This window comes from Gorilla gorilla, chromosome 16 (genome assembly GCF_029281585.2).
Source record: "Gorilla gorilla gorilla isolate KB3781 chromosome 16, NHGRI_mGorGor1-v2.1_pri, whole genome shotgun sequence".
Classification (NCBI taxonomy): Eukaryota; Metazoa; Chordata; class Mammalia; order Primates; family Hominidae; genus Gorilla; species Gorilla gorilla.
The window spans coordinates 76,543,426-76,566,998 of NC_073240.2; the positions used below are offsets into that span (position 1 = coordinate 76,543,426).

The 23,573-nt window shown below is 58.7% G+C and overlaps 1 protein-coding gene across 1 annotated transcript in view; it reads right to left on the bottom strand.

The window, feature by feature from the left end:
- Window positions 1–6,631: 6,631 nt before the first annotated feature.
- Window positions 6,632–23,573, bottom strand: part of CSPG4 (chondroitin sulfate proteoglycan 4) — a 38,328-nt gene continuing 21,386 nt past the window's right edge. Inside the window, exons 3-10 of the mRNA XM_031002359.3 lie at window positions 19,284–22,820; window positions 17,229–17,711; window positions 16,746–16,922; window positions 14,854–15,052; window positions 14,618–14,752; window positions 14,304–14,470; window positions 9,712–9,895; window positions 6,632–9,393 (exon numbers count right to left, since the gene is read on the bottom strand). Of these exons, the coding sequence (XP_030858219.3) occupies window positions 7,559–9,393; window positions 9,712–9,895; window positions 14,304–14,470; window positions 14,618–14,752; window positions 14,854–15,052; window positions 16,746–16,922; window positions 17,229–17,711; window positions 19,284–22,820 (6,717 nt within the window). The 3' untranslated portion in view covers window positions 6,632–7,558. The remainder of the gene's footprint in view (window positions 9,394–9,711; window positions 9,896–14,303; window positions 14,471–14,617; window positions 14,753–14,853; window positions 15,053–16,745; window positions 16,923–17,228; window positions 17,712–19,283; window positions 22,821–23,573) is intronic.

The window sequence follows — 23,573 nt, forward strand, 5'->3', positions numbered from 1 at the left end:
GCTGCCATAGATTATGATAATAACAATAACGTCAGCTTCTACCATTTGTCAAGCACCTACAACACGCCAGACCCATATGCTGGGCCATTCAGTAGGAGGAACCATCATAACGGCACCAATAAAAAGAATGGTCGGCCTGGCGTGGTGGCTTTTGCCTGTAATCCCAGCACTTTGGAAAGTGGATGCGGGCATATCACTTGAGGTCAGGAGTTCGAGACCAGCCTGGCCAACATGGTGAAACCGTGCTTCTACTAAAAATACAAAAATTAGCCGGGCATGGTGGTATGCACCTGTAGTCCCAGCTACTCGGGAGGCTGAGGCAGGAGAATCGCTTGAACCTGGGAAGCGGAGGTTGCAGTGAGCTGAGATCACGCCACTGCACTCCAGCCTGGGCGGCAGAGCGAGACTCCGTATTTTAAAAAAAAAAGCCGGGCACGGTGTCTCACGCCTGTAATCCCAGCCCTTTGGGAGGCCGAGGTGGGTGGATCACGAGGTCAGGAGATCGAGACCATCCTGGCTAACATGGCGAAACCCCATCTCTACCAAAAAACAGAAAAAAAAATTAGCCGGGCGTGGTGGCGGACGCCTGAAGTCCCAGCTACTCGGGAGGCTGAGGCAGGAGAACAGCGTGAATCTCGGAGGCGGAGCTTGCAGCGAGCCGAGATCGTGCCACTGCACATCTGCCTGGGCAACAGAGTGAGACTCTGTCTCAAAACAAAACAAAACGAACAAAAAAAAAACAAAAAAACGAACAACAACAAAAAAAGGCCAACATTTATTGAGCATTTACTGTGTGTGAAGGGCTGTTCTAAGAGCTTTGCCTTAACACTGACCCTTTGGAAAGAAACCTTGTTCAGATATACTGTTTTGGTAGATCTTCACTCAGAGAGAGAGGGCAGAAGCTGGGCTGGGGCCCTCTGGCCAGACACATAGCATGAATGCTGGAAGGGACAGGAGGAGGGCTTCTAGGCAGAAAGCAGGCACTGAGCTCCCAGGCCTGGCTCAATACTCTCTCGAACCAGTGGTCCCTTCTTGAGTTAGAACAGGTGGGTGGGCTTGTACAAGCTCACCAAGTGGACAGTCACTGCCTCTGCCCTCCTTCCTTCAGTTCATGTGTTCTGCCCCCAGACTCTGAGCTTCTCAGGGCAGATTAGGGAGCAGAGGTCCTGGGGCCTTGAACCTTCGTGGAGTCCCTGGGCCTTGCCCCAGTTGCTTGTCCAGGTGCAGTACTCACAAGGCAACCTTTTAGCAGGGCTGACTCAGAAGGGGCCTTTCTACCTGAGTCACTGACTTCCAGGAGCGCTCAGGCTCTGCCAGCCTCGCCCACCTGCCCAGCAGCTCTTTAGGTCACCCCAGCACAGACGCCACCTTCCCCAACAAGACTCAACAAGGCTCCCCTGCCGCAGTCTGGTTCTTGAAGGTCTCTGCCCTGGCCAGCATGTCTGGCATCCCTGGCCCATTGCCTGGCCCTGATGCCTCTCCAGGTGTTGGGCATCCCACTGCTGAGAGACATATCTTTGGCATCTGGAAGTGTTTCAAGCCTCTAGGAGGCCTAGCTCTGCCGGTGAATTGCTTTGTGACTATGGTTGAGTCACACCTCTTCTCTGGGCCGCCTGATTGAATGCAGGGTCGTCTGGGTGGGGGAGAGGTGAGGGCATCCGTGGCTCTGCTCTGCCCCTTGCCCCCGAAGGTTGGGATCAAGTAAGCCCTGTGAGTGGTTAGCCCGGCTGGCACAGCGCCCCATGAGCCTGGATGTTCTCAGGAGGGCTGTTGGGCAGGGGGAGGCTGAGTGTAAGGAGGTTTGGGGTCATCTCCTCCTCCTGCCCCACTTAACTTTGCTTCTATCTGTGGTGAGTCCCCACGTGTGATTTGGTGAACGTGTTCTGCCCATAGCGTTCTGAGATAGACCCTATAGGCAGAACACGTTCAGGCAGAATGACCTCAGGTGTCTGGGTGGGAGGGAGCCACGGGTGAGTCTGAAGGAGGTGTGCAGCGAGCTCTGAAGCGTCTGGGAGGGAAAGATTAAATCCACCCCACAGATACTCAGGGCCTGGGGCCAGGTCAGCCTGGGCCCTAGCAGAGATCTGGGGCCAGAGCAGCCATCGAGAGCCCAGCCAGCAACCCGGGGGGTGAGGGGAGCAGGAGAGCCAGAGTGGGAACCCAGGAGAGTTCTGGGTAGGATGGGTGGTCAGAGGCCTCTTGGCTTGAGGGCATGTCTGAGGGAAGGGGGTGCTGTGTTCTGGCAGTAGATGTTTGCTGGACATCTACTGTGTACCCAGCATGGGCACAGCAGTGGCTAGGCCAGGCTACACACTGCCTTAGTGGAGTGTATAGAATTGAACGATGCCTACTGCAGGGTGTGGGGGTCTGGGGCCTTCACCTGGGCTTTGGCTCAACAACCCAGGAGGGGAGTGGAGTTGGTGGGGGTCCCAAAGGCACTCCCAGCACCAGGATAGCCCACAGGCTGGGGGCCATAGACCAGCATTCCTTCTGTGGACAGGAGAGACAGTGTGGCACCTCTGCGGGACAGAGAGCTCTGGGTGTCCCATGCCCTCCTTCTGACCAGGCCTGGCTGGCAGTGTGACAGGTGGCTTCTTTCCCCTCTCCTGCTGGCTGCCCTGCTCCTCCATGGGGGAGGCCCTGTGCATGACACAGGCACTGACTGGTGACATTGGCCGGACACTTCCCTTCATCTCTTCCCCTGACAGGTGAGACCAGATGGGCAGGGAAGGGACAGGAAGGGAAGGAGCAGCCAGATTACAGAAGGTGGGGTGGTGGGGCTACTGCACTTCCCAGGGCCCCATCTTTGGGAGGTAAGGATGGGAGTAGGCTGTTTCCTGCAGAGCCTCCCCATTGGATCAGATCTGGCTGCTGGTCTTACCCTCCTCTGCTTACCTCTCTTGTCCTCACTGGAGTCCCCTGGGGAAGGAACCCATGTCAGAACCCATCCCTCCAAACCTGCAGCAGATGTGGGGTCTTTGCAAGAGTGAGAGCTGAAGTGGAATAGAAAACCCTGGGACAGGGCTCGAGGTCTGACCCCTCTTCTAGCTCAGCCACTAGCTCACTGTATGATCTTGGTCTGGGCCCTGCCTCTCCCATTTTAGTGTCCCCTAATTAAAGGGTGAGGGGAAGACTTCAGTCAGGACTTACACTGTGTCATGTGTCTTCTAATCACCAGGGACCTTGTTAAAACACAGTCTGATTCAGCTACTCTGGGGTAGGGCCTGAGAGTCTTCATTTCCAACAAGCTCCCAGGTAATGCCGGTGCTGCCAGTTCATGGACTCCACTTTGAGCAGCAAAGACTTAGGCAACTCATTGAATTTGAGTCTGCAAGACCCAGAGACTGTGTCTCTTGGGTCCTTTGCAATCTCACGAGGCATCAGAAGGAAGCCTTGGGATTAGCTCCAGGCTCTGGACTAACAGAGCGCGGATCTCAGGTTGGCAGGCAGGGGAACTATCCTAGTCCCCTGCTGAGGCTGTGTTTGGGTAAAAAAGTCCTTCTTGGCAACTGGGCGATTTAATCCAGGGTTGCTTCTGTCTCTAGGAGCTCACAGGACATCTGGAACATGAAGGAACACAACACAACCCACCAATTATCTTGGTGGCCACAGAGGGCCCTCCAAGGAGCTGATGCCCTTTGTGAGGCTAGTAGCCATCAGTTAAATACTGTAATTCATTACACTGAGAATAGAAATGTAACCAGGATGTAGCTGAACATGCCCAGCTTTAGCTGCCATGTGGCTGGGCCTTCCATGGAAAGGACCAGCCTTCTCTAAGGAGAGGAGGAAGCAGACAGAGGCAGTGAGCCCTCCCACTCTGCGCTTCCCCTCACTGGCCTGCTCACACCGCTGGGTGAAGGCACATGTCAGGGTTAGGTAGTTATTCAATGGCATGCCTGCGGCTCTTCAGGAAGGGCTGATTGGATTCCTATCTACATCTTCCACTGCATTTTTGGCACAAAATGCTCTGGCTATTGCCTGACCAATCTTAGCGGTAACTCCACAGGGATGGCGTTACCTATGAGAGGCCCTAGGGTCGGAGTGGAGCTGTGTAGAGGAGCCCAGCGGGTCTGGTTCTCTATCTTGGTCCCAACTACTTACCAGGGCTTCCCGACATGTTACGGCCAGGAATGGGAGATCCAACCAGAGATGTCTGGAGTTCTGCCCAGGAAGAACCTCCACCTCTTTGAGATCTGGAATCTTCAGGGCCTGGAGGAAGATGCCAGCAGCCCTGGCAGTTCTTATTGGTCAGGGGAGGTCGGTGTGGGGTGGCAGAAGCACTTCTCTGGCTTCCTATTGGGGGATGAATGTGCCAGCTTAGTGGGCTCCCTGGCTGCCAGAGCAATCTGCTTAAAGGACTGGCTTCTAGGATGCAGGGAAGGGCTCAGAGGGAGCCCCTTCTCTAGCACCTGAGAGACTAAGCCATTTAGGGTGGTGGGCAGGGTTTCTAAGCTGGGGTCCTGGGGGTCTGGGCCCCTCTGGCAACTCCTACCCTGTCCCCTTCCCCGACCTGTGGGCTCACTTTGCAATTCTGCTGATGTCAGCTTGAGTACCTTAATGGGCAGAAAATCCTGACTCCTTTGCGCGACTAGGCTAGCTGGGACTGCAGGGGGCCCCAGGTAAGGAGCATATACTTCTGAAATTTGTGTGTGCCCCCGCGTATGCATTTGTGTCTTAGGTAGGTAGGTATTTATCTCTGTTGTGTGTCTGAAGGTCATGCATGAGCCTGGGTTCATATACACAATGGCGTGCACAAAGGCACATTATGGATTTGTGTATGTTTGTTTGTGTGGAGAGGGTCAGGAGCTCCCAGACATTCCTGAACACTTGCACATGGGTTGGCTGTTATCTCCAGCGCCTGGGAGGAACTGGCTCCTTAAAGGAGGGGGATGGTGAGTTACTTTGTAAAGTGGAGACAAGCCCCTTAAGCCCTGGGGAAAGGGATTTACATAAACCAAGGTCCCACGTTTAGGTTGGGTTCTCAGCTCTGGTGTGCCCATGAAAGACCCTCTCCCAGGTCCTAGCAGAGCTGCTGGCACAGTGCCCTGGGTGCCAGCCCACTGTCCTGCATGGTCTCAGAGGAGCTGGAACGGTGTCAGCTGGTGCCAGCTCCCTGGGGGCAGGGCAGGCCGGGCCAGGCTGTGTGAACAGAGTGTGTCCTCAGTCCTCTGGGGGAAATCGGAGACCAGGCCAGATCCTGCCTGCTGGGTCTGTCACCCTCTTCTCAGCTTACACTTCCAGGGAAACTGGTCACCCTGGGTAGAGACTTGCTCCAGATATCAGGGCCCTGAGGCTCCAGCCTGAGCTCCTGGGAGGGGATGTGGTGTAGAGACACCCTTGGCCAGGCCCCTGCCTCAGGCTGGCCTGGGGCGCCAGAGAGACCAGGCTTGTAGAAGGAACGGAGCAGGCTCACGCCGAGCCCTGTGCACGGTGAGCTCAGGGTGCAGAGGGATCTCTGGGGCCCTGGTCACCCTCCCTGGGGAGTCCTGCTTTTCAGTGTGGCAAGAAGCGCCTTGCTGTGTGACAGCCCTCTTCCCCTCCCTGACTCTTAGTCTCCCCTGGGTCCTCTGGGGGCCCTAACAGCAGGATGTACCCGGCCTCCTGCCCAAAGCCTCTCAGAGTGGAGGAGGACCTAGGAGGCTGGACGCTGAGATGTGAGAGGCATCATAGGAGAGGCGGTCCAGGGGCAGGGTGGGGAGGAGCCTTCTCTCTTGCTCTCATTCCTGGTTCAAATGTTTCAGATGTTGGGACGCAGGGAAGAGGTGACTCTGGTCCCCAGATGCAGGTCAGCTGCCAGAGGCTGGCCAGGGCTTCCCACCCACCGACCCTGGCTGCACTCAGAGGCCTCTCACATTTCTCTTCCTCTCTTCAGTCTACTGTCAGGGCCAGGAATATCCCCTGGGACCCAGAATCTGTCTCCATTGCCCCCAACCCTGCGACACCCTCAAGAGAGGTCTAGAGGGTGGTGACTCAGTAACTCAGAGAGGGCCTTCTGGAGATGCCGCGGCCTCAGAACCCCTCTGTAACCCAATGCTGGCCTCTCAGGCCATGTGCGGGGATGCCTGGCTTTTCTGAATCCTTGCTGCTTCCTCTGGCTTTGAGAAGCAGCACACTTGGTCCTCCTGTTGGAAGCGTGGAGACCAGCAGAAGCCTTCCTTGTAAAAGTTTCTAGGAGGCACCTGTGGTGGTTCTCCTCCCCCTCCCCCTTGGTACCATGTCCCAGCCTTGGGATCCCCAAGTCCCCCCACTCCCTTCACTTTGCTGCTGCAACCCCTTGAGAGGTGGCTGGGGAAGGACAGGGGTGTGGAGGTCGAAACTCAGGCTAATAAATCTAGGGTGGGGAGCATTTATTTTAATTCTTGTCTTGCAGCTCTTTGTAGAGGACCTAGCCTTTCTCTACTGAACTGAAGGGGTTTGGTCCCATCACCCGAAGACTGGCCCACCTGCCCACACAGGTGGGGGCACAGGAGGTCTGGGAGGCCCCAGGAGGTGGAAGTTCAGAGGCCTGCCTGGCCCTGTCCATCCCAATGGCTGAGGCCAGGCTGGAGGGCCGACCCCAGGGGCCCTCTGTATGCAAGCCGACGCAGACAAGGGCCCAGTGCATAGTTAAGACACAAACACCACACAGCTGTCCAGAGCCTCCAAAGCACTGTTTATCCAGGCTCCATGGAACCAAGTGCCCCCAGCTGCCTGCCCTAGTCCTCAGGGGGGCACTGGCACTGCAGTGACTTCGGCCTGAGACCCTCGATGAGCCCCAGCCTAGCCTGCTCCAAAGCCGCTGACACATGCATGTTTAGCCCTTGGCCCATCAAGATGGGGCCCTGGGAATGAACTGGCTGCAGACCCTCCTCCATCCCACACCCCCAGGGGCTCCATCAGTCCTGGCTAGCTCAGCACCATGTTAAATAGCTTCCTTGCAATCTCCCTTAAATAAACCCATCCCCAGAGCAACCTACCCACCCTGCACCCTGAATATATTATCCTATTGGCTTATGCCTTCTAGACTGGAGGCGCTCTCTCCTCTTGCCCTCTACTCCAGGGGATACCATCTCCCTAAAAAACCAGGGGAGGAAGTTTTTTTCTCAACTCTGAGGCAGAGAGAAAGGGTGGCCTGGGTTGGAGTGGAAAAGCCAGGAATAGCTTCCTCTGTCCCTTCCCTCCCCAGGGTACTTCCTTCTCCTTGCCCTCTTAGCAGCCTGGGTCAGGCGCGACTTACCCAAGGTCACAGACCCAGGACCCAGAGTCATGACCCATGTAGGAGGTTACCCTGGTTTTGACAGCCCAAACCAGCTCCAGGGCAGGAGGACTGAACTTAAGCCTGCCTCCACCTTGGCCCCTGCAGTTCTCCAGGCTCGGAGTGAGCTGAGGGAGGTTCCAGCTCTTGACTCCACTCTGTCCGGGACCCCTGGGACTATCTCCCAGGACCCTCCACCCCTGGTGTCTCCAGGTCTCTCTTGCTCTGGGGATACTCAGACAGCACCGGGCATGGAAGCAATGGGGCCCGGGACATGGGCAAGCCTGTCCCTGGCCCGATCGGCATCTGGGCCCAGGCCAGGTCTCACACCCAGTACTGGCCATTCTTAAGGGCAGGGTTGGGTGTCCGGCAGAACTGCAGCAGCTCTGGGTCAGGCTGGCCTCCTGGAGGGGGCCCCTGGCCAGGCACAGCTGTGAGCGGGATGGCCTGGCCTGGCTCCACCTTGCGAAAGGTCTCGGTGTCACCAGCCAGGCCGTTGCGGGGCTTGGCAGTCAGGACCTGGACGTCATGCTTGCCCGTCTTGTTGCGTTTTCGGAGGTAGAAGAGCAGGGGCAGGATGAGCGCCAGGAGCAGAAGTACCAGGCACATGGGGATGATGACGCTGAACATGTTGGCCTCAAGGAAGCTCAGGAAGCCTCCCTTGGCCACAGCGGGCTCAGGGCTGGATGCCATGGGGCCTGGCTCGCCTGTGGGGGTGCTGCTCTCTGGCTTCCCTGCTTCCGTCCGGGCGGCCTCGGGGACACTGAGCAGGGCCACGCTGTAGGGCCGGGCAGCATTGTAAGGCTCAGTGGCAAAGTCCAGGGAGGCCACAGCAGGCGGGACGCCCTGTGCCCACAGCTCCAGAGTGAGACTGTCGCCTGCGGGGCCGGGGGCCCTCCCCTCTGGCCTGCCTACCTCCAGCCCCAGCCTCCCGTCCTCAAGGTCCTGCTGAGTGAACTGCTCCACCAGCTGGCTGCCCCCGGGCTCCGTCCTGGCTCGGGGCACGCGGACCACGCGGCCATGCCGGGGTCCCTCCAGGAGGCGGAAGCGGGGCACACTGCCTGTGCGGTTGGCCAGCTCGCCAGCATCTAGGACGGTGGGGTCCAGGCGCAGGGTGGCACCCTGGGGCCATGGCCCACCTGCCCACACATGCAGCAGAGCCCTCACAGTGACGTTCACTACGGCTGATGCATTGACACCCCTAGCCAGTGCCAGGACTCTGAAGTGGTCATGAGAGGAGGAGAAGTTGGTGAAGGCAAAGACCACATCGCCCTGCTCTATCTGGAGTTGGCTGAAGGCCGAGGCGGGCCGCCCGCCCACCAGGAGATGCCCGTACTGGGGTCCCTGGATGAGGCGGTATGCTGCCTCTGGCTCCTCCCGATCTGAAACCACCCGGAGCTGCTGCTGGCTCAGTGAGGAGCGCCCCAAAGCTTGGGGCACCTCCAGGGGTGCCCGCAGCTGCACCTCGATGGCGGATGGTAGGATGTCCACAGCCAGGGACATGGGCAGGGGTGGGCTGGCCCCATCAGACATGCTCAGCTGGAAGATGCCTGCCACGCTGCTCCCGTTGGCCACAAAGGCCAGCCGCCCCGAATCCACATCGGCTTGCGTGAAGTGGGTCACGGGCCCCAGGCCACCACCCACCAGGCTGAGGAAGCCGTTGTGGGGTGCCCGCTGGACCTCGTACTCAATCTCCCCAGGAGCTGAGTCTGGGTCCACCACACTCAGCTGGGCCCGGGAGATGGGGGCACGAGAGCCTCGGGTGAGCCGGAGTGGGACAGAGGCCTGTGGCTGAGGGGGCCGCTCATTTACATCCCGCACCGTGATGGCAAAGGCCTCTGAGGTTTGGGGTCCAGCCACGGAGGCCCCTGCTGGCCCCTGGAGGTGGGCACGAAAGTGGAAGCCATCCTGCTGGGTGCCCCCACCGCCGTGGGCATACACTAGCTGCCCTGCAGCCAGCTGGGACTGCAGGAAATGGGGCTGCCCAGCGTGGAGGGGCTCCTCGGACACCAACAGCTGGCCCCGGCTGGGGAACTGTGTGACCTGGAAGAGCACATCATGCTCTGGGCGCTGGGGTGATGGAACGCTGGCCAAGAGATTGGAGGCATCCAGAGCAGCCACGGTGATCCTGGCCCGCTGGCCCTCGGGGACCCAGAGACCTGGGGGTGGGACATAGGCTATGAGGGTCCAGCCCACTGAGGGGAGAGTGATGGACCCTCAGCTGGGGGTGCCTCAGGGCAAGGATGTGCCTCTCCCCAACCATCAAGCCATGTCCTCCAGGGTGGGGCTCAGGGTTCCCAGGAGGACAAGGACTATGTCCCTGCTGTGATGTCAAAGCTTCCCCACTCACCCTCCCTGTGACTTCCCAGGTCCTGGGGGCTGAGACAGGAGCTGCTGACCCTGGCCTTGTGTCCCCTCCTCCTGGGCCTCTCCCATTGTCCCTCCCCGCAATCTTGCCGGCTTATCATGCTGTTCACCTTTGTTCTTCCAGAGGTGGCTGGGGCGCTGGGGACAGGCAGCCTCAAAAGACACAGCCACAGCAAGGGTGGCGGCCACGTCCCGGGCAGGCGGCGAGGACAGCTGGAGCTCTAGGGTATCATGGGCCTCCCAAAAGGGCTCGGGGGGCATCTCATGCTCATACAGAATATTCCCAGCGTAGACCTAGGGGAGACACCATCGTGGGGTGAGAGGCAGGTCCAGCCTGTGTTGTCCAGACACTGAGCACTTCTGTCTCCTCAGGCCCCACTCTGGGCTCTCCTGGGTGTGCCCAGGTCTGTGCGTGTGACCCGCTGTCTCCCTCACTAACTCACTGGGTCACATCAGGCCATGCAGTGCAGAGCTGGGCTCTGGAGCCGGAGCCTGGGCTCAAACCCCAACTCTGCCACCCTGGGGAAATCTCCTAATTTCTCTGACCTCTGGGGAATGCAATGATCTGTCTGTGCTGCTTTCTAAAGCGAGTACTTCCTCTTGTGCACAGGATCCTATCCCCTCTTGCCTTCTGAAGACACCACTTCTACTGTCTCTTGGCTTCCTCCTATGGTGTCAGTTTCCCCCCAGATGCATCATTCCCTTCATTATGCAACTATGCTATTCTTTTGTCTCACTTACATTAATGCTATTTAATTAATTATTATTATTATTATTTTGAGACAGGGTCTTGCTCTGTTGCCCAGACTGGACTGCAGTGGCGTGATCATGGCTCACTGCAGCCTCGACCTCCAGGGCTCAAGCGATCCTCCCACCTCAGCTTCCCAAGTAGCGGGGACTGCAGGCACATGCCACCACACCCAGCTAATTTTTTTTTATTGTTTGTTGAGACAGGGTCTCACTATGTTGCCCAGGCTGGTCTTGAACTTCTGGGCTCAAGCGATCCACTTGCCTCGGCCTCCCAAAGTGCTAGGATTACAGGCAGGAGGCACTGCACCTGGCCAGAAACAACTATTCTTGACTTCACATTTTCCACCAACTTCACCCCTGCCCCTTTGCTTCTCTTTGCAGCAAAACTTCAAAAAGCATAGTCCACACTCTCCCCCAGGCATTCTTGGGTCTCTCTACCCAGGATTTTGCTCCCCCATCGCCACATCTCCTTTTGCCAAGGGCACCAGAGGCCTCCGTGTTGTTGGATCCAGCGGTCGGCTCTCAGCCTCCTCTTAACTGCTCAGCGGCACTGGTGCCGCCAAGCAACCCTTCCTCCAAGACAGCCACAGGCTCCAGGATACTTCACTCTGGGGTTCCTCCTACCTCACAGACTCTCCTGGCTGGTCCTCTTCTCCCCAACATCTTATGGCCAGGTCTCCAGGCTCTTTTCTGTCTACAGGCACTCTCCATGGGTCCTTATTCAGTCTCCTGGCCTCAAATGCCAGCTGTGCTGAGACCCCCTTATTTGTAGCTCCAGCCTAGCCTGCTCTCCCCTGAACCCCAGACTCATGTTTCCAGCCGCCTCTGCCGATATCTAATAGACACCTCAAACTCAACCTGCCCCGGCTGCACTCCCGATCGGCCCCCACCTCCTACAGTCATCCTGCTTCAGAGACTATAGCTCCGTTTTCAAGGGCTCAGGCCAAACCCTTGGAACCACCCTTGCATCCTCTCTTTCCCTCAAACCACCTCATCTCTCACCTGGATTATCGTAACAGCTTCCTGTGTCCCAGCTGTAGTCCCCCGCCCATTACATTTTGTTCTTAACACAGCAGCCAGAGTGAGCCTTTTGAAAGGGAAGATTATGGGGCTCTTTGGCTCACATAGTGCAGTGTCTCCCCATCTGACCACTAAGGCCTGGCTGTGACCATATCACCCCTGCAACCTCAACTCCCCTCACCTCCACTCCAGACACACCTGCTGTTCTATGGTGCTGCCTGCAGTTCAACACCAAAGAATATTCTTCACTCCAGGAAGAAAAAAGGTTTCCTCCACCTCCAATCAAAATGTGTTCTTTTGGCCTATCTTTTGTTCCCCACCCCCACTTTTTTTTTTGAGACGGAGTCTTGCTGTGTCGCCCAGGCTGGAATGCAGTGGCACGATCTTGGCTCACTGCAACCTCCACCTCCCGGGTTCAAGCGATTCCCCTGCCTTAGCCTCCTGAGTAGCTGGGACTATAAATGCGTGCCACCACGCCCAGCTCATTTTTTGTATTTTAGTAGAGATGGGGTTTCACCATGTTAGCCAGGATGGTTTCGATCTCTTGACCTCGTGATCCACCCGCCTTGGCCTCCCAAAGTGCTGGGATTGCAGCTGTGAGCCACCGTGCCCGGCCTTATTTTCCCCTTTTAGGAAACACTGGGAACTATTTTCTTCTCAGAGAAAAACAGGACTTGCACAATAGTAACATGGAAACTTAACAGGGTCTTAACCTGTGAAGACTCTAGGAGCAGAACCCGGAGTAAGGGGGAGCAGGGGCCGGAGTAAGGGGAGCAGGGCCCCGTCTAAGATGGGGCAGGGCCTGGGCTAAGGGAGAGCAGGGCCGGGCTAAGGGGAGGCAGGGCCCAGTCTGAGGTGGGGGCAGGGCCTGGTCTAAGGGGAGCAGAGCCTGGGCTAAAGGGCAGCTGAGCCCACTCTGAAGGAGAGCCGAGCTATCTGAATAGGGGCTAGCACCTGTTCTAAAGGAAGTGGCTGCTCCTCTGCTTTCGCTGTAAGAGGGAACACAGGCCTTTTAAGAAAATGGGAATCAAGTTTTTTGTTTAATTTCCCAAAGGTTATATGTTGACAATTAACTTCAAAGTATTAGCTGCTTTGTGTAGGCCAAATAAACACGTCTGTGGGCCAGATCTGGCCCAGGACTAAAGAGCTGCCAGTGCAACTTCTGGCCCAGGCTGAATGGTGGGCAGGAAGGAAATGGAGCCCCCAGGAGTGGGAGTGGGAGCTGATGCCTGGGTACAGGAGCTCTGTGGGTGGGAGTGAGACAAAACACAGGGTCTTGAGCTCTGGGGAGCAAGCAGTGTCCTCCAGTGAAGGAAATCCTGGACTCACAGGCAGAAGTTTTGCCTCTTACTCGCCATGTGCTCTGAATAAAGTTACCTGCCCTCCACGAGCCTGTTTCCTTATCTGAAAAATGGGGACACCTGACCCCTTCCCTGCCCAGTTTAGTGTTGTGGGACAGGGCTGCTGTCAAGACAATACCCAGTCCTGCCCTCCTCCCAGAGTGGGCCAGGTAGTCCATGTAGCCTCTTCCCTGCTTTCCTGGGTGGCACTGCCAGCCTGACCCCCTGGTGTCCATTCAATCTAGTCCTTCATATTTCTGGGGCACAGGGAAGCTCTGAGTAACATGGGACTATAGAGTGCAAGAGGGTTGCTGATGGCCTGGTCCCGTGCCCTCTCCATTCCTGGGCATTCTTGACAAAGGCTCCTAGCAACTGAGGGTAAGCAGCAGCTGTAGACACCAGCCTGACAAATATCTCATTGTGGGGAGGGGGCCATAGCAGGAGTGGGGCTCCAGGGAAATACAGAACCCGGGACTGGGAGGTGTTGATGTGAGAAACCCAAGAAACTTTATTCCACCTGTCAAAGCCACCTCCTTCCAGATGCCCAAATCTGAGCCACTTGCTGGGCAGGGACTTTGGCTTTGCACTTGCTGAATACCATCTGCACCTCTCAGGAGGGAGAGTGCCAGGCTCAGGAGTCCCCGCCCAGCAAGGGAGCTAGGAAAGGGGGCTGGGGTGGGCTCTGCCATTTTTTGAAGGCTGGCAGGGGGACCCCTCAGGAGGTACTTGGGGCAGTACCATATGCTGTGGCTCCTGAGTGAGAGTCAGCTCTGTACCCGCAAGACCACTCCCTACCCAGAATTCACTGTCATCATGTACTGGGTCCAGATGCCCACGCAGCCTCCTGGCGGGAGCATCACATGTGCCGCCTGCCTGGGATGGCCCATGGAAGAGTCTGCCCCGCTCTGCCCTGCTATGGAACAACTCCTGTTCTGTCTTCAGGGAGAGGTGTTCATTTAAGTGATGACTGGGCTGGCCCCCATGGCACAGTTATCACAGAGAGTCTGCTGCTACCCATGGCTGAGAGCTCTAGTTCTTCCTGGTGGTCTCTGAAGCCACCAGGATGGATGAACAGCAGCTTCACCCTCTTGGCTGACTCAGCTGCCTTTCATCAGCTCATCTGCCCCTAGGATCCACTCTGCCTCTGGCTGGCACTTGACCTGAGCCCCAGGCTCACACCTCTGCCCACAGGCCCAGCAGCTGCTTCACTTCCAACTCCATCCCCCACCAAGCACTACCCCTCATCAGCTACTGGGGTACCACTAGTGCCCCCACATGGTGCCCCCTCTCCAGACCCTCGGGTCCGGCTGTAGCTTCCTTCTGGAAGCTATACCCCAAGACCCCAGCCCTGCTCTAGGGCCCTGTATCCCCGACTTTCTGCATCCTTCTCCTTCTTTCTGGGAACATGAACTTGCCCTGCCAGCCTGGCGGCTCCTGGAGGACAGGACACTAGCACCTGGACAATGGCAGGCCCGGGAACGTCTGCTGCTAGTGATGCTGGAGCTGGCATCCATGTCCACATGATGTCCATGGCACAGCGGCCACCTGAGGCTGGGGGCATCTGAGTGGTGGCTGCAAAGTTGGGCCCTTACCTCTGCCTGAGTGAAGTTCACCAGGGCCTCCCCTGTGCTGTCCTGCTGGGCGTGGAACAGCCGGCCTAGCTGGGGGCCCCGCACCACACGGTAGAGCAGGAGCTGGGGGTCAGTGCCTGCGCTGGAGCTGGCTCTGAGGGTCTGACTGCTGAGTGGCTGGACGGACCCTGCCAGAGGCAAAAGGGGATATCAGATTTTGACTGGGAGCCAGGTCCAGGCCTGTGTTTGCAAAGAGGCAGCGTGACCCTGGCATGCCACCCTCAGCTCTGCCCCAGCTCCTGGCACCCAGGAATGCCCATGATCAGCACACCCACCTGGGCAGACAGTCAGTGTCTGGCTGCCCTCCAGCGAGAGGAGCACTTGCTTCTGGGCCATCACTCGGAAGAAGTGTCCGGAGGAAGTGTGCTCGCCGTCAGAGAGGCGGAAGCGGAAGCCTCCATCCAGGGTTCCTGGGGACAGAGGCATTGGGTCCAGCTGGCCCGAGCCGGCTCCCCATCTCAGGGCACCCCCGTGGGCAGCAGGAACCCGAGGCCCGGCCCTCAGCACCCACCTCTGTGTGAGAACAGCACAAGCCTGCCGTCCAGCTGGGCCTGCGTGAAGCTGCGCACCTCGGTGCCCGGCGCCCCCCGCAGCACTACCCGCCCGTTGCTGGGCTGCTCGATGGTGTAGACCAGATCCTCAGACCCAGAGTCGCCGTCCGTGCTCCTCAGAGCCTCCACAGGGATGGGCGCAGTGGCCCCCTCCCACATCTGGGAACACAGGCCTGTGAAGGTTCTGCCTTGCCACACTCACCCACCCCTTCCTCCCCGGCCCTGGGCTGCCACCAGGGCTCCAGTCCTGCTGCGGCTCAGGCCCTCGGGTGGCATCGAGGCTGGCACCACTCTGGCTCCCCTGCACAAAGGGCCTCCCGCATTCACCTTCCCTGTCACCCCAGGGAAGGCCCCAGGGAAGGTCACCCTCCAGGCCCAGCGTCCCTGCTCTCCATCTGCCCTAGTCCTGCATGTCCCTCAAGGCCAGCTTATGTCCCCTACCCAGGAAGGCCCAGCTCTTACCCTCACCAAGTTCTCACTCCCAGAAACCCCCAACGCTGACCAACAGTGCTCCTTAATCTGTCTCACTGGTGGGGCAGGGGTCTCCTTTCAGAGCCTCCGTGTGTGCCTGGCCAGGGCTGGGCACAGGTGGGAATGGTGATTTTAGAAATGGGCCCTCCTTCCAGCTGAGGGAGGGGTGCGTGGCGCAGAGAGTGGGGGGCTGATGGTTGGCACTGTTCTGCAGCACAGAATCAGTGTGGGATGGGCCCAGGTGCTTCCAGAGCAGTTAGGGGCCCTCCTTATGTTGGGCAAAGGGGACCCCTTTTCAGGCCTCCCACTTGCAAGCAGAGCAGGTGCCTGTTCCTGAGGTCCTGGTACCAGTCTTGCTGGGTCAATTACTTGCGGGCAGAGCTGCAGTGGGGCTCACATGCCCGGAAAGCAGAGCCTTCTGGCATTCCTGGGCTTCCTCCCCCGGCCCCAGGGAGCCCTCAGGCCCAGCCCTGGCAGGAGGGGCCATAATGTTGCGGGGCAGGACCCCAGCACTAGGCTTCTGGAGCAAACATAGGTAGATGGCACCACCTGGTGGCTGTGCTGCCACACGGCCGTCCTGGCCTGTGGTTCCAGAGCACTGTGTCCCACTCTTCGGCGGCTTCTGCACCACCAGGCCACCCGCTACGGGCACATCCTAGACCACCAAGGCCCCCCCCCAACCCCCACCCCAGGCACCCCATGTCAGAGACAGCCCAAGTCAGCCCTTTATGGAAACTTCAGTGGCTCCTGCTGACCGGGGAGGATGCACCCCAGAAGCTAGCGTTCAAAGCCCTGCCATATGGGCTTAGTAAAGCCATGCCCTCTCTGTTCCACCAGAACTACTTTTGCAACCATGGAGAAGTTCCATCACATGTCTGGGCCTCAACTTCCACCTGCAGAGTGGGGCCCTTACCTCTGCCTGAGCGAAGTTCACCAGGGCCTTCCCTGCACTGTCCTGCTGGGCGTGGAACAGCCTTGTGCAGGAGTTTGGGGACCCAAGCCGTAGCCTTCACTTGCTGGGTGAAGGTGGGAAACTTAACAGCTTCTGCCCTGATGCCTGCCCTTAAGGGCTTGTAAGTGATTCTGTCAGATGTTCTGGTCCTTAGCCACAGAAGAAGGAACAGCAGAGCCACCCATGGCCGCTCAGAAGTCTGCCTACCATACTTGCAAACATCCAATAAAAAAAACTTCCCACCTGTATTCTATTTCAGCACAATCTCACTTCTCTCCTTCCAACAACCCCGTGAGGCATGTGGCAGTGTCCCCATTTTGCAGAGGAGGAAACTGAGGATCAGAGCTGGGGGAGCTCTGTGCCGCGAAGTAGGGGACGCTGGCCTCTTTCTCGAAGCAGACATGGGGGTGTTCCCAGGAATACTCTCACCTGCAGGCCTGTGTTTGTAGTGAGGATGGGGGGTTGGTCATTGACAGGCAGGACAGTGACAGTGAAGGCCACAGGATGGCTCTGGCGATCCATCTCGGAGGCGTTAGCCATCAGGACAAAACTGTCTGTCAGTGTCTCGCTCCCGTCATGCACGTAGCGGATCAGCTGCTCTTCCACCTAGGGGCAGGCCCAGGGCTGGCAGTCAGGCCCCAGCAGCACCCTTCATGCCCTGCCTTTGGGTGCAGGAAGAGACTGACTCTTTTAGGGCTTCATTTTCCATTGGTAGAAAATGGGGACCATAAGTTCTGGCTCCGAGGAGTTGTGAGGAAGAAAAGATATATGGTATTTAAAGCATAGGTGCTTCTGAAATGTGACTCCTCGTCTCCTCTCTGTGTATAACCCCCAGACTGGGAGTCCCCAGGGCTCCCTCCACTCTGCCCCCAGAGCTGGGCTGCAGCCCCTGGGCCTCTCTCACAGCCATACCTCTCTCCAGGAGAAGGCGCTGAGGGTCCTGGCTTGAGGTCCGTCCTCCTTCTGCAGGGCTCCATGCTGGGGTGGCTCCAGCACCTGCAGGCTGAGGCCCAGGAGAGTGGGGAAGTAGGGCCCGGAGACGCGGAGCAGTGGAGGGGCCAGGGTGAGGCTGCCACCCTCAGGGACGCTGAAGTTTTGTGCCTCTAGTGGGATGGCAGCGGGTAGCACCTCCAGCTCCACAAGGACGCCCTCGAGGGGAGCACCCAGGCCTGAGGCCACATCCAGCGAGAAGGCATCGCTCCAGGCCTCAGGGCGGGAGTGCAGGTACAGAACCCTGCCCGTGTCCAGTGCCTCCTGGGAGAAGCTCTGCACGGGGTCCAGGCTGGGTGGCTCATCTGCCAAGGCGCCACGCGACACCATCACCAGGTAGCCGGCACTCGGTGGGCTCTTCACTGAGAATACGATGTCTGCTGGCGGCACTGCCTCCTGGGCTGCCTGGTTAAGAGGTCATGAGGACTCACAGGGGGCCACAGAGGGGGTCTCAGAGGGGTCCACTGTGGCCCTAAGCAGCCGGAACAGGCTTGATCTTGCCCCACTTATTCCTCTAGATACCACTGCTCATTTAGACACACAAACACACACGTGGGTTCACACACACAGCAGCCAGACATGCAGCTGGTCACATTTTTTTGTTTTTTGAGACAGGGTCTCACTCTGTCACCCAGGCTGGAGTGCAGTGGTACAATCACAGTTCCCTGAAGCCTCAACTTCCCAGGCTCAAGGGATCCTCCTACCTCAGCCTCCCAAGTAGCTGGGACCACAGGCATGTGCCACCAGGCCCGGCTAATTTTTAAATTTTTTGTGTAGAGATGGGGTTTCACTGGGTTGCCCCGGCTGCTGGTCACATGTTAATGACCACCCCACACACTGTTGCAGGGGGTCGGTCACACAGCTTGAGATGCACTCCCTCAGGGAGGTGCATAATCACATGTCCCCAGACTCAGTGACACAGACACACGAGTTCATCATATGCTGACGCGGTCACACATGTACACATGCGCGTGTGCACACGCACACACACAGGTCCCCCTGCTCAGGATCTGTCAGGCCTGCGGCTGGTTTGCAGGCAGCACCTCCCCAGCCCCTGCTATTACCACCCAGGACCATCAGAGGGCGCCCCGCCCCACCCCTCCTGGAGGCACAGCCGCCTTCAGCTCAGGCCCTACAGAGCTCACGCCCCAAAGGCCACACGGGCTCCCTCACCTGATGGGCCAGCCACAAGAGGCCAAACCACCCCCCAAACTCACATTCCTGTTCTATGCATTTGCCCGGAATGTTCCTTCTGCCTGGAATACCACTCCCCATTCTCTGCCCCCGATGGCCTGTGCTCTTCAGAGCCCGGCCCAAACGCTGCCTCCTCCCGCGAGGCCTTCCTGACTCCAGATCTGCTGGCTTGCTGTCGGCCCCAAGCTCCAGACATGCAGACCAGAAGGGTCTCCAAAATGAGCAGTGTAGGAGAGTAAGGCCGAGAGCGGGCAAGGACTGGCCTGAGGTCACACGGCAAGTCAGTGAGCCTGCTGGAGGGCCCGTGGTTGCTCTGTGGGGTTCCTGGGTGGGCAGAAGCCACCCAGGTCTGGGCTCTGAGAAAAGAGTGGGGGACACGGGGGTCTGAGGAGTAGCGGCCTGTCTCCACGGTCAGCAATCCCCAAAGCTCAGGACCCGTGATGTCCTCCCAGGGAACTGACTGCAATGGAGATTCTCGGGCTCCACGTCAGAGATTCTGTAGGGCTGGGTGGGGTCCAGGAATCTGCATGCTCAGCCATGTCATGGACACGAGTGGACACAACCTCTGGAGGCGCACACAACACCCAGGAGGATGGGTGTATAGCAAGCTCCCCAGAAACTCCTGGGAGCACAACATATACGGGAGCACATCTGAGGCACGTGCACACATGTAACCTGGAGCCACCACAGCCACAGCCCAAGTCACATGTGTTCCTGGCATGGAGGCTGGCAGGAGGCCCTCTACCTGGCCCACACCCCCGCTCACCACCTCCAACTCCTCACCTCCAGCTGGTCCCTTCTGATCTCAGCTGCCTCTCCCTGGAAGACGTAGATCTTCTTGTGCCGGACCAGCTTCAGCGGGGCCAGTGGGCCCTCTAGGGCAATGGTCACTTGTAGGGTGGCATCCGTGTGCACTGGCCCTGCTTCCACGGAGAAGGCCAGGGTGTCGCGGGGGCTGAGGCTGCCATTGTGGCTATAGAGAACGGCCCCATCCAGCAGGTCCTGCTGGGAGAAGGCTGTGGCTGGCTGACCAGCCCGGACTAGCTGTCCCCAGCGAGGGCCAGCTGTGATGTGGTAGTGGACCTCATCCCCACTGCGGATGTCGAGGTTGGTGTCCAGGTGGAGCACGGCCGTGTCGATGGTGCCCTGGCCTCCTTGAGGGACCACAAGGCTGGAGCCGTTGGCCACACGGAGGTAGGGTTCCGAGGCCTGCACCTCCAGCAGCGCAGTGGCCTGGTGTTGCCCGTCAGACACCTGCAGCTGGATCCAGCCACGGTCGGCCCCTGAGTGCACGAACAGTACTCGCCTCTTCCTGAGGTCCTCCTGGGTGAAGCGGTAGATGGGCCGCGTGGGCTCATCTACGGCCACGATACTGCCAAAGAGGAGGTCCTTGCGGGTGAGCACCAGCTGGGCGTCAGCAAAGCCCGAGTCAGCATCACTGAAGGCCACGTCGTCTGTAGTCAGCAGCCGCCGCCCACCCCGGGCCACATGGAAGATCCGGCTGATGGTCTGCACAGGGGCGTGGTCATTCACGGGCTGGATGGCCACTCGGAAGACACCCCGTACCTCCTCCCAGGCCATGTCACCACTGCTCTCGCCCTGGCGGGTAGCAACAAATGGGATATCATCTTCTGTGGTCTCGGAGTCATCATGCTGGTAGACCAGCCGGCCACGCAACAGGTCTTCATTGGTGAAGGATGTCACCATAGTGGTCTTGTCCTGTGTCCCAAGCCAAGCCAACCTCCCATGGCGGGGCCGCTCCATGACCTCATAGAGGTAGCTGGCACTGTTGAGACTCTTGACAAAGAGGTGGTCAGCAGAGAGGACACCCTCACCACCCTCAGGCACCACGAGGAGGACATTGGTGAGGACAGGCGCATCTGGGTCACCACCAATGTGGATGGGGAAGCTATAGAGCGGGGAGAAATATGGTGGAGCTGTGACACGGAAACGGAAGGTGTCCTCGACTGCCTCTGAGGCACGTGCTGTGGCCCCATAGGTCACCCGGCCAGCCTGTATGTCATCCTGGGTGAAGCCCTGGCCATCTGACAGCCTCGTGCCCTGTAGTTGAAGGTTGCCTTTCCTGGGAGCCTGAACCACCTCATAATGGAAGGTTGGGGGGCTTGGGCCTGCCTCCTCCAGGGTGGCCTCCAGGTGGGCTGTGGTGAGGGTCTCCTGCTGGGTGTTCTGAGTGTGCAGTGGCTCCAGCCGCAGCATCCACACGGTGGCTCTCTGGATGGTCACTGGGAAGGACAGATTGCTCAGGATCTCCTGGCCCACCTGCACCTCCAGGGCCAGGTTCTCCATGGTGTCGTCAGTGTGGTGCTGTGGGTCGGTGCTCAGGTACCTCACGCGGCCCTGCTCCACATCCCGCTGGTGGAACGCCTGTGTGGCCCACCACTCAGCACCCTCCACCCCACCTGCCCCCTGCTTCTGCAGCTCCCCAAACTGCAGGGCCCCAGTGATGCGGAACAGCACGCTCACATCCTGCCCCACGGCATTGGTCTCCACCGACAGGTTGGCGGGCAAGATGGGCATGGCAGAGCCTTGGGCCAGGCGCAACCCTGTGCTGCGGTGGATCTGTATGGCCGGCCGGATGGCCACCACCTTCAGCGTGGCCGGGGGGCTGGCCTGCAGTCCATCGCTGACCCGGAACGTCAAGTCCTGTGCAGGGCCACCGCGGTGGACATAGACTAGGCTGCCGGCCTCCAACTCCCGGCAGGAGAACTCGGTCGCCGGCTCCCCAGGCTGGTCTCGGCGCTCCACGGGGAGGCCAGAGGAGGTGCCAAGGACCTGGAAGGTGAGGCCCTCACAGGTAGAGTCCGGGTCATAGGCCTGGAAAACCTCGGGCCCCAGTGGCTTCTGCGTGTGTTCCAGGATCACCATGAGGCTGCCATGTGGGAAGATGATGTGGGGTGGGTCATTGACAGGGTTGACCTGGATGGGCAGGAGGTATGTTTGGCCCCTCCGCAGGCATGAGGGCATGGACACCCGAGCTGTCACCGACACCTCCAGCACCAGCTGGTCGGAGGTGTCCTCAGAGCCATCGTGGATGAAGCGGGCCTTGCGGTTCACCACGTCCAGGAGAGTGAACATTTTTCGTGCCTGGGCTCCCGGGATGTCCAGCTCGAGCTCGCCATGGCGTGCCCCTCGGGTCACGCTGAACAGCACCTGGGATTTGCGCAGCTCAGCCTCCATCAGGTCCAGCGTGGGCTGCACATGCCTCCACTCAAGCCAGGCTGTGCCCCCCTCGGCCACCACCAGTGGGCTGATAGTCAGCAGCTGTGTGAAATTGGCAAAGACAGGAGGCAGCCCTGGCTCAGGCACGCATGGCTCAGGCAGCTCCATGGCTGGCCAAGCCTCAGGGGCCAGGGTGGAGAAAGCTTCATAATGTCCATAGGCATCATCCTCATACTCCTCCTCCTCCAGCCTGCAGCCGGCCGCCATGTTGCGCGTCAGCAAAGCTTCCCGCAGCCCCCGCCTCTGGCCATTGACACTGAGGTCTTCCATGCAGCCCAGCAGGGAGGCATTGGTGGCCTCTGGTGTCAGGCCCAGGCGGTGTTCCTGGAGGTGACGAGAGGCCTCTGCATCCAGCCCCCCGAGAAGGAGACTGCCCCGTGGCTCCAGGTAGCTGAGGACTCCTCGGTTCGAAGTATGCGTAGGGTACTGGTCCACGGAGATTTCCAGCCGGTGAGCATTGATGTGGACACTGACCTCATGGGGCTGCCCATCGGCCACAGGCACACTGTTGTGGAGCAATACGGTACCCTGGCCCTTCTCCACCACAGCCCGCAGGTGGCCCTCAAATATGTCCACAAAGATGAAGTCCCCACGCCGGCCCCCTGCCTGGAAGGCCAAGGGTGCCTGCCGGCTCTGTGTGGTGAGTGTAAACTCTAGGGTTCCTTCGTCCTGAGTGCCCCAGGCAGGGAAGGAAGCCAGAGAGTGGGGCCCAGAGAAGCCCAGGGCCACATCATCACTGGCAGAAAACTCTTCAGCACAGCCCTCATGCACATCGGGGGTCAGAGGCCGGAGGAGGCTGCGGCCATTGAGGGTGGCCGCATGGAGGCAACCCCTCAGGGGTCGGCTGGTTCCCCTCAGGTAGGGCAGGCCAAGGGTCCCAGTGCCCCCAACAAAGAGCCCATAGGGGACCTCTAGGGGGGCTCCTGGGACTGCTGAGGAGGCGTTCAGAAACCCATCGACTGACAACGTGGCCCAGCCCTCTACGACAGTCAGCACCACAGTGTGGGGGATGGAGTCACTCAGCAGCGTCTCTGCTGGAGTCTGCAGCCTCAGCTCCTCCTGGCCCAGAACAAGTCTGACCTGAAGAGAGATGGCGAGTGGGAGATAGTGGACAGCACTTTGGATCCATCATTTCCCTTATAAAAGCATAGAGCCGGGCGTGATTGCAGTGGTGGCTCATGCCTGTAATCCTAGCACTTTGGGAGGCCAAGGCAGGCGGATCACCTGAGGTTGGGAGTTTGAGACCAGCCTGGCCAACATGGAGAAACCCTGTCTCTACTAAAAACACAAAATTAGCTGGGCATGGTGGCGCATGCCTGTAATCCCAGCTACTTTGGAGGCTGTGGCAGGAGAATTGCTTGAACTCGGGAGGTGGAGGTTGCAGTGAGCTGAGATCATGCCATTGCACTCCAGCCTGGGCAGCAAGAGCGAAACTCTGTCTCAAAAAACAAACAAAAAAAAGCATAGTGAGTTCCCCACACTTGGGGCCCCAGAGTGGAAAACCTAGGACAAGGGCCTCTGGTGCCACTCCTCTTGCCGTCCTGCCATCTCTTTATTCATCCTCCAAACACTCACCAAAGGAAACTCTGGGCCAGGGCTGGATGGGCTCTGGGGACCCTGATGTGAATCAGATGTGGTCCTTGCCCACAAGGAACTGACATACAGCAAGATGCTCTCCTAGAAATTCAACCTGTGTTTTTAAATTCTTCCCCTCTTTCCTTGAGTGACAGGTGCCAGAAATATTGTCTTGGAATCTGGATTTCAACTTTGGAATAATGGGTAACTGGGAATCCCTTCATCAGTCCCCTTCAACAGGGCAAAGTTTCTTGGGGT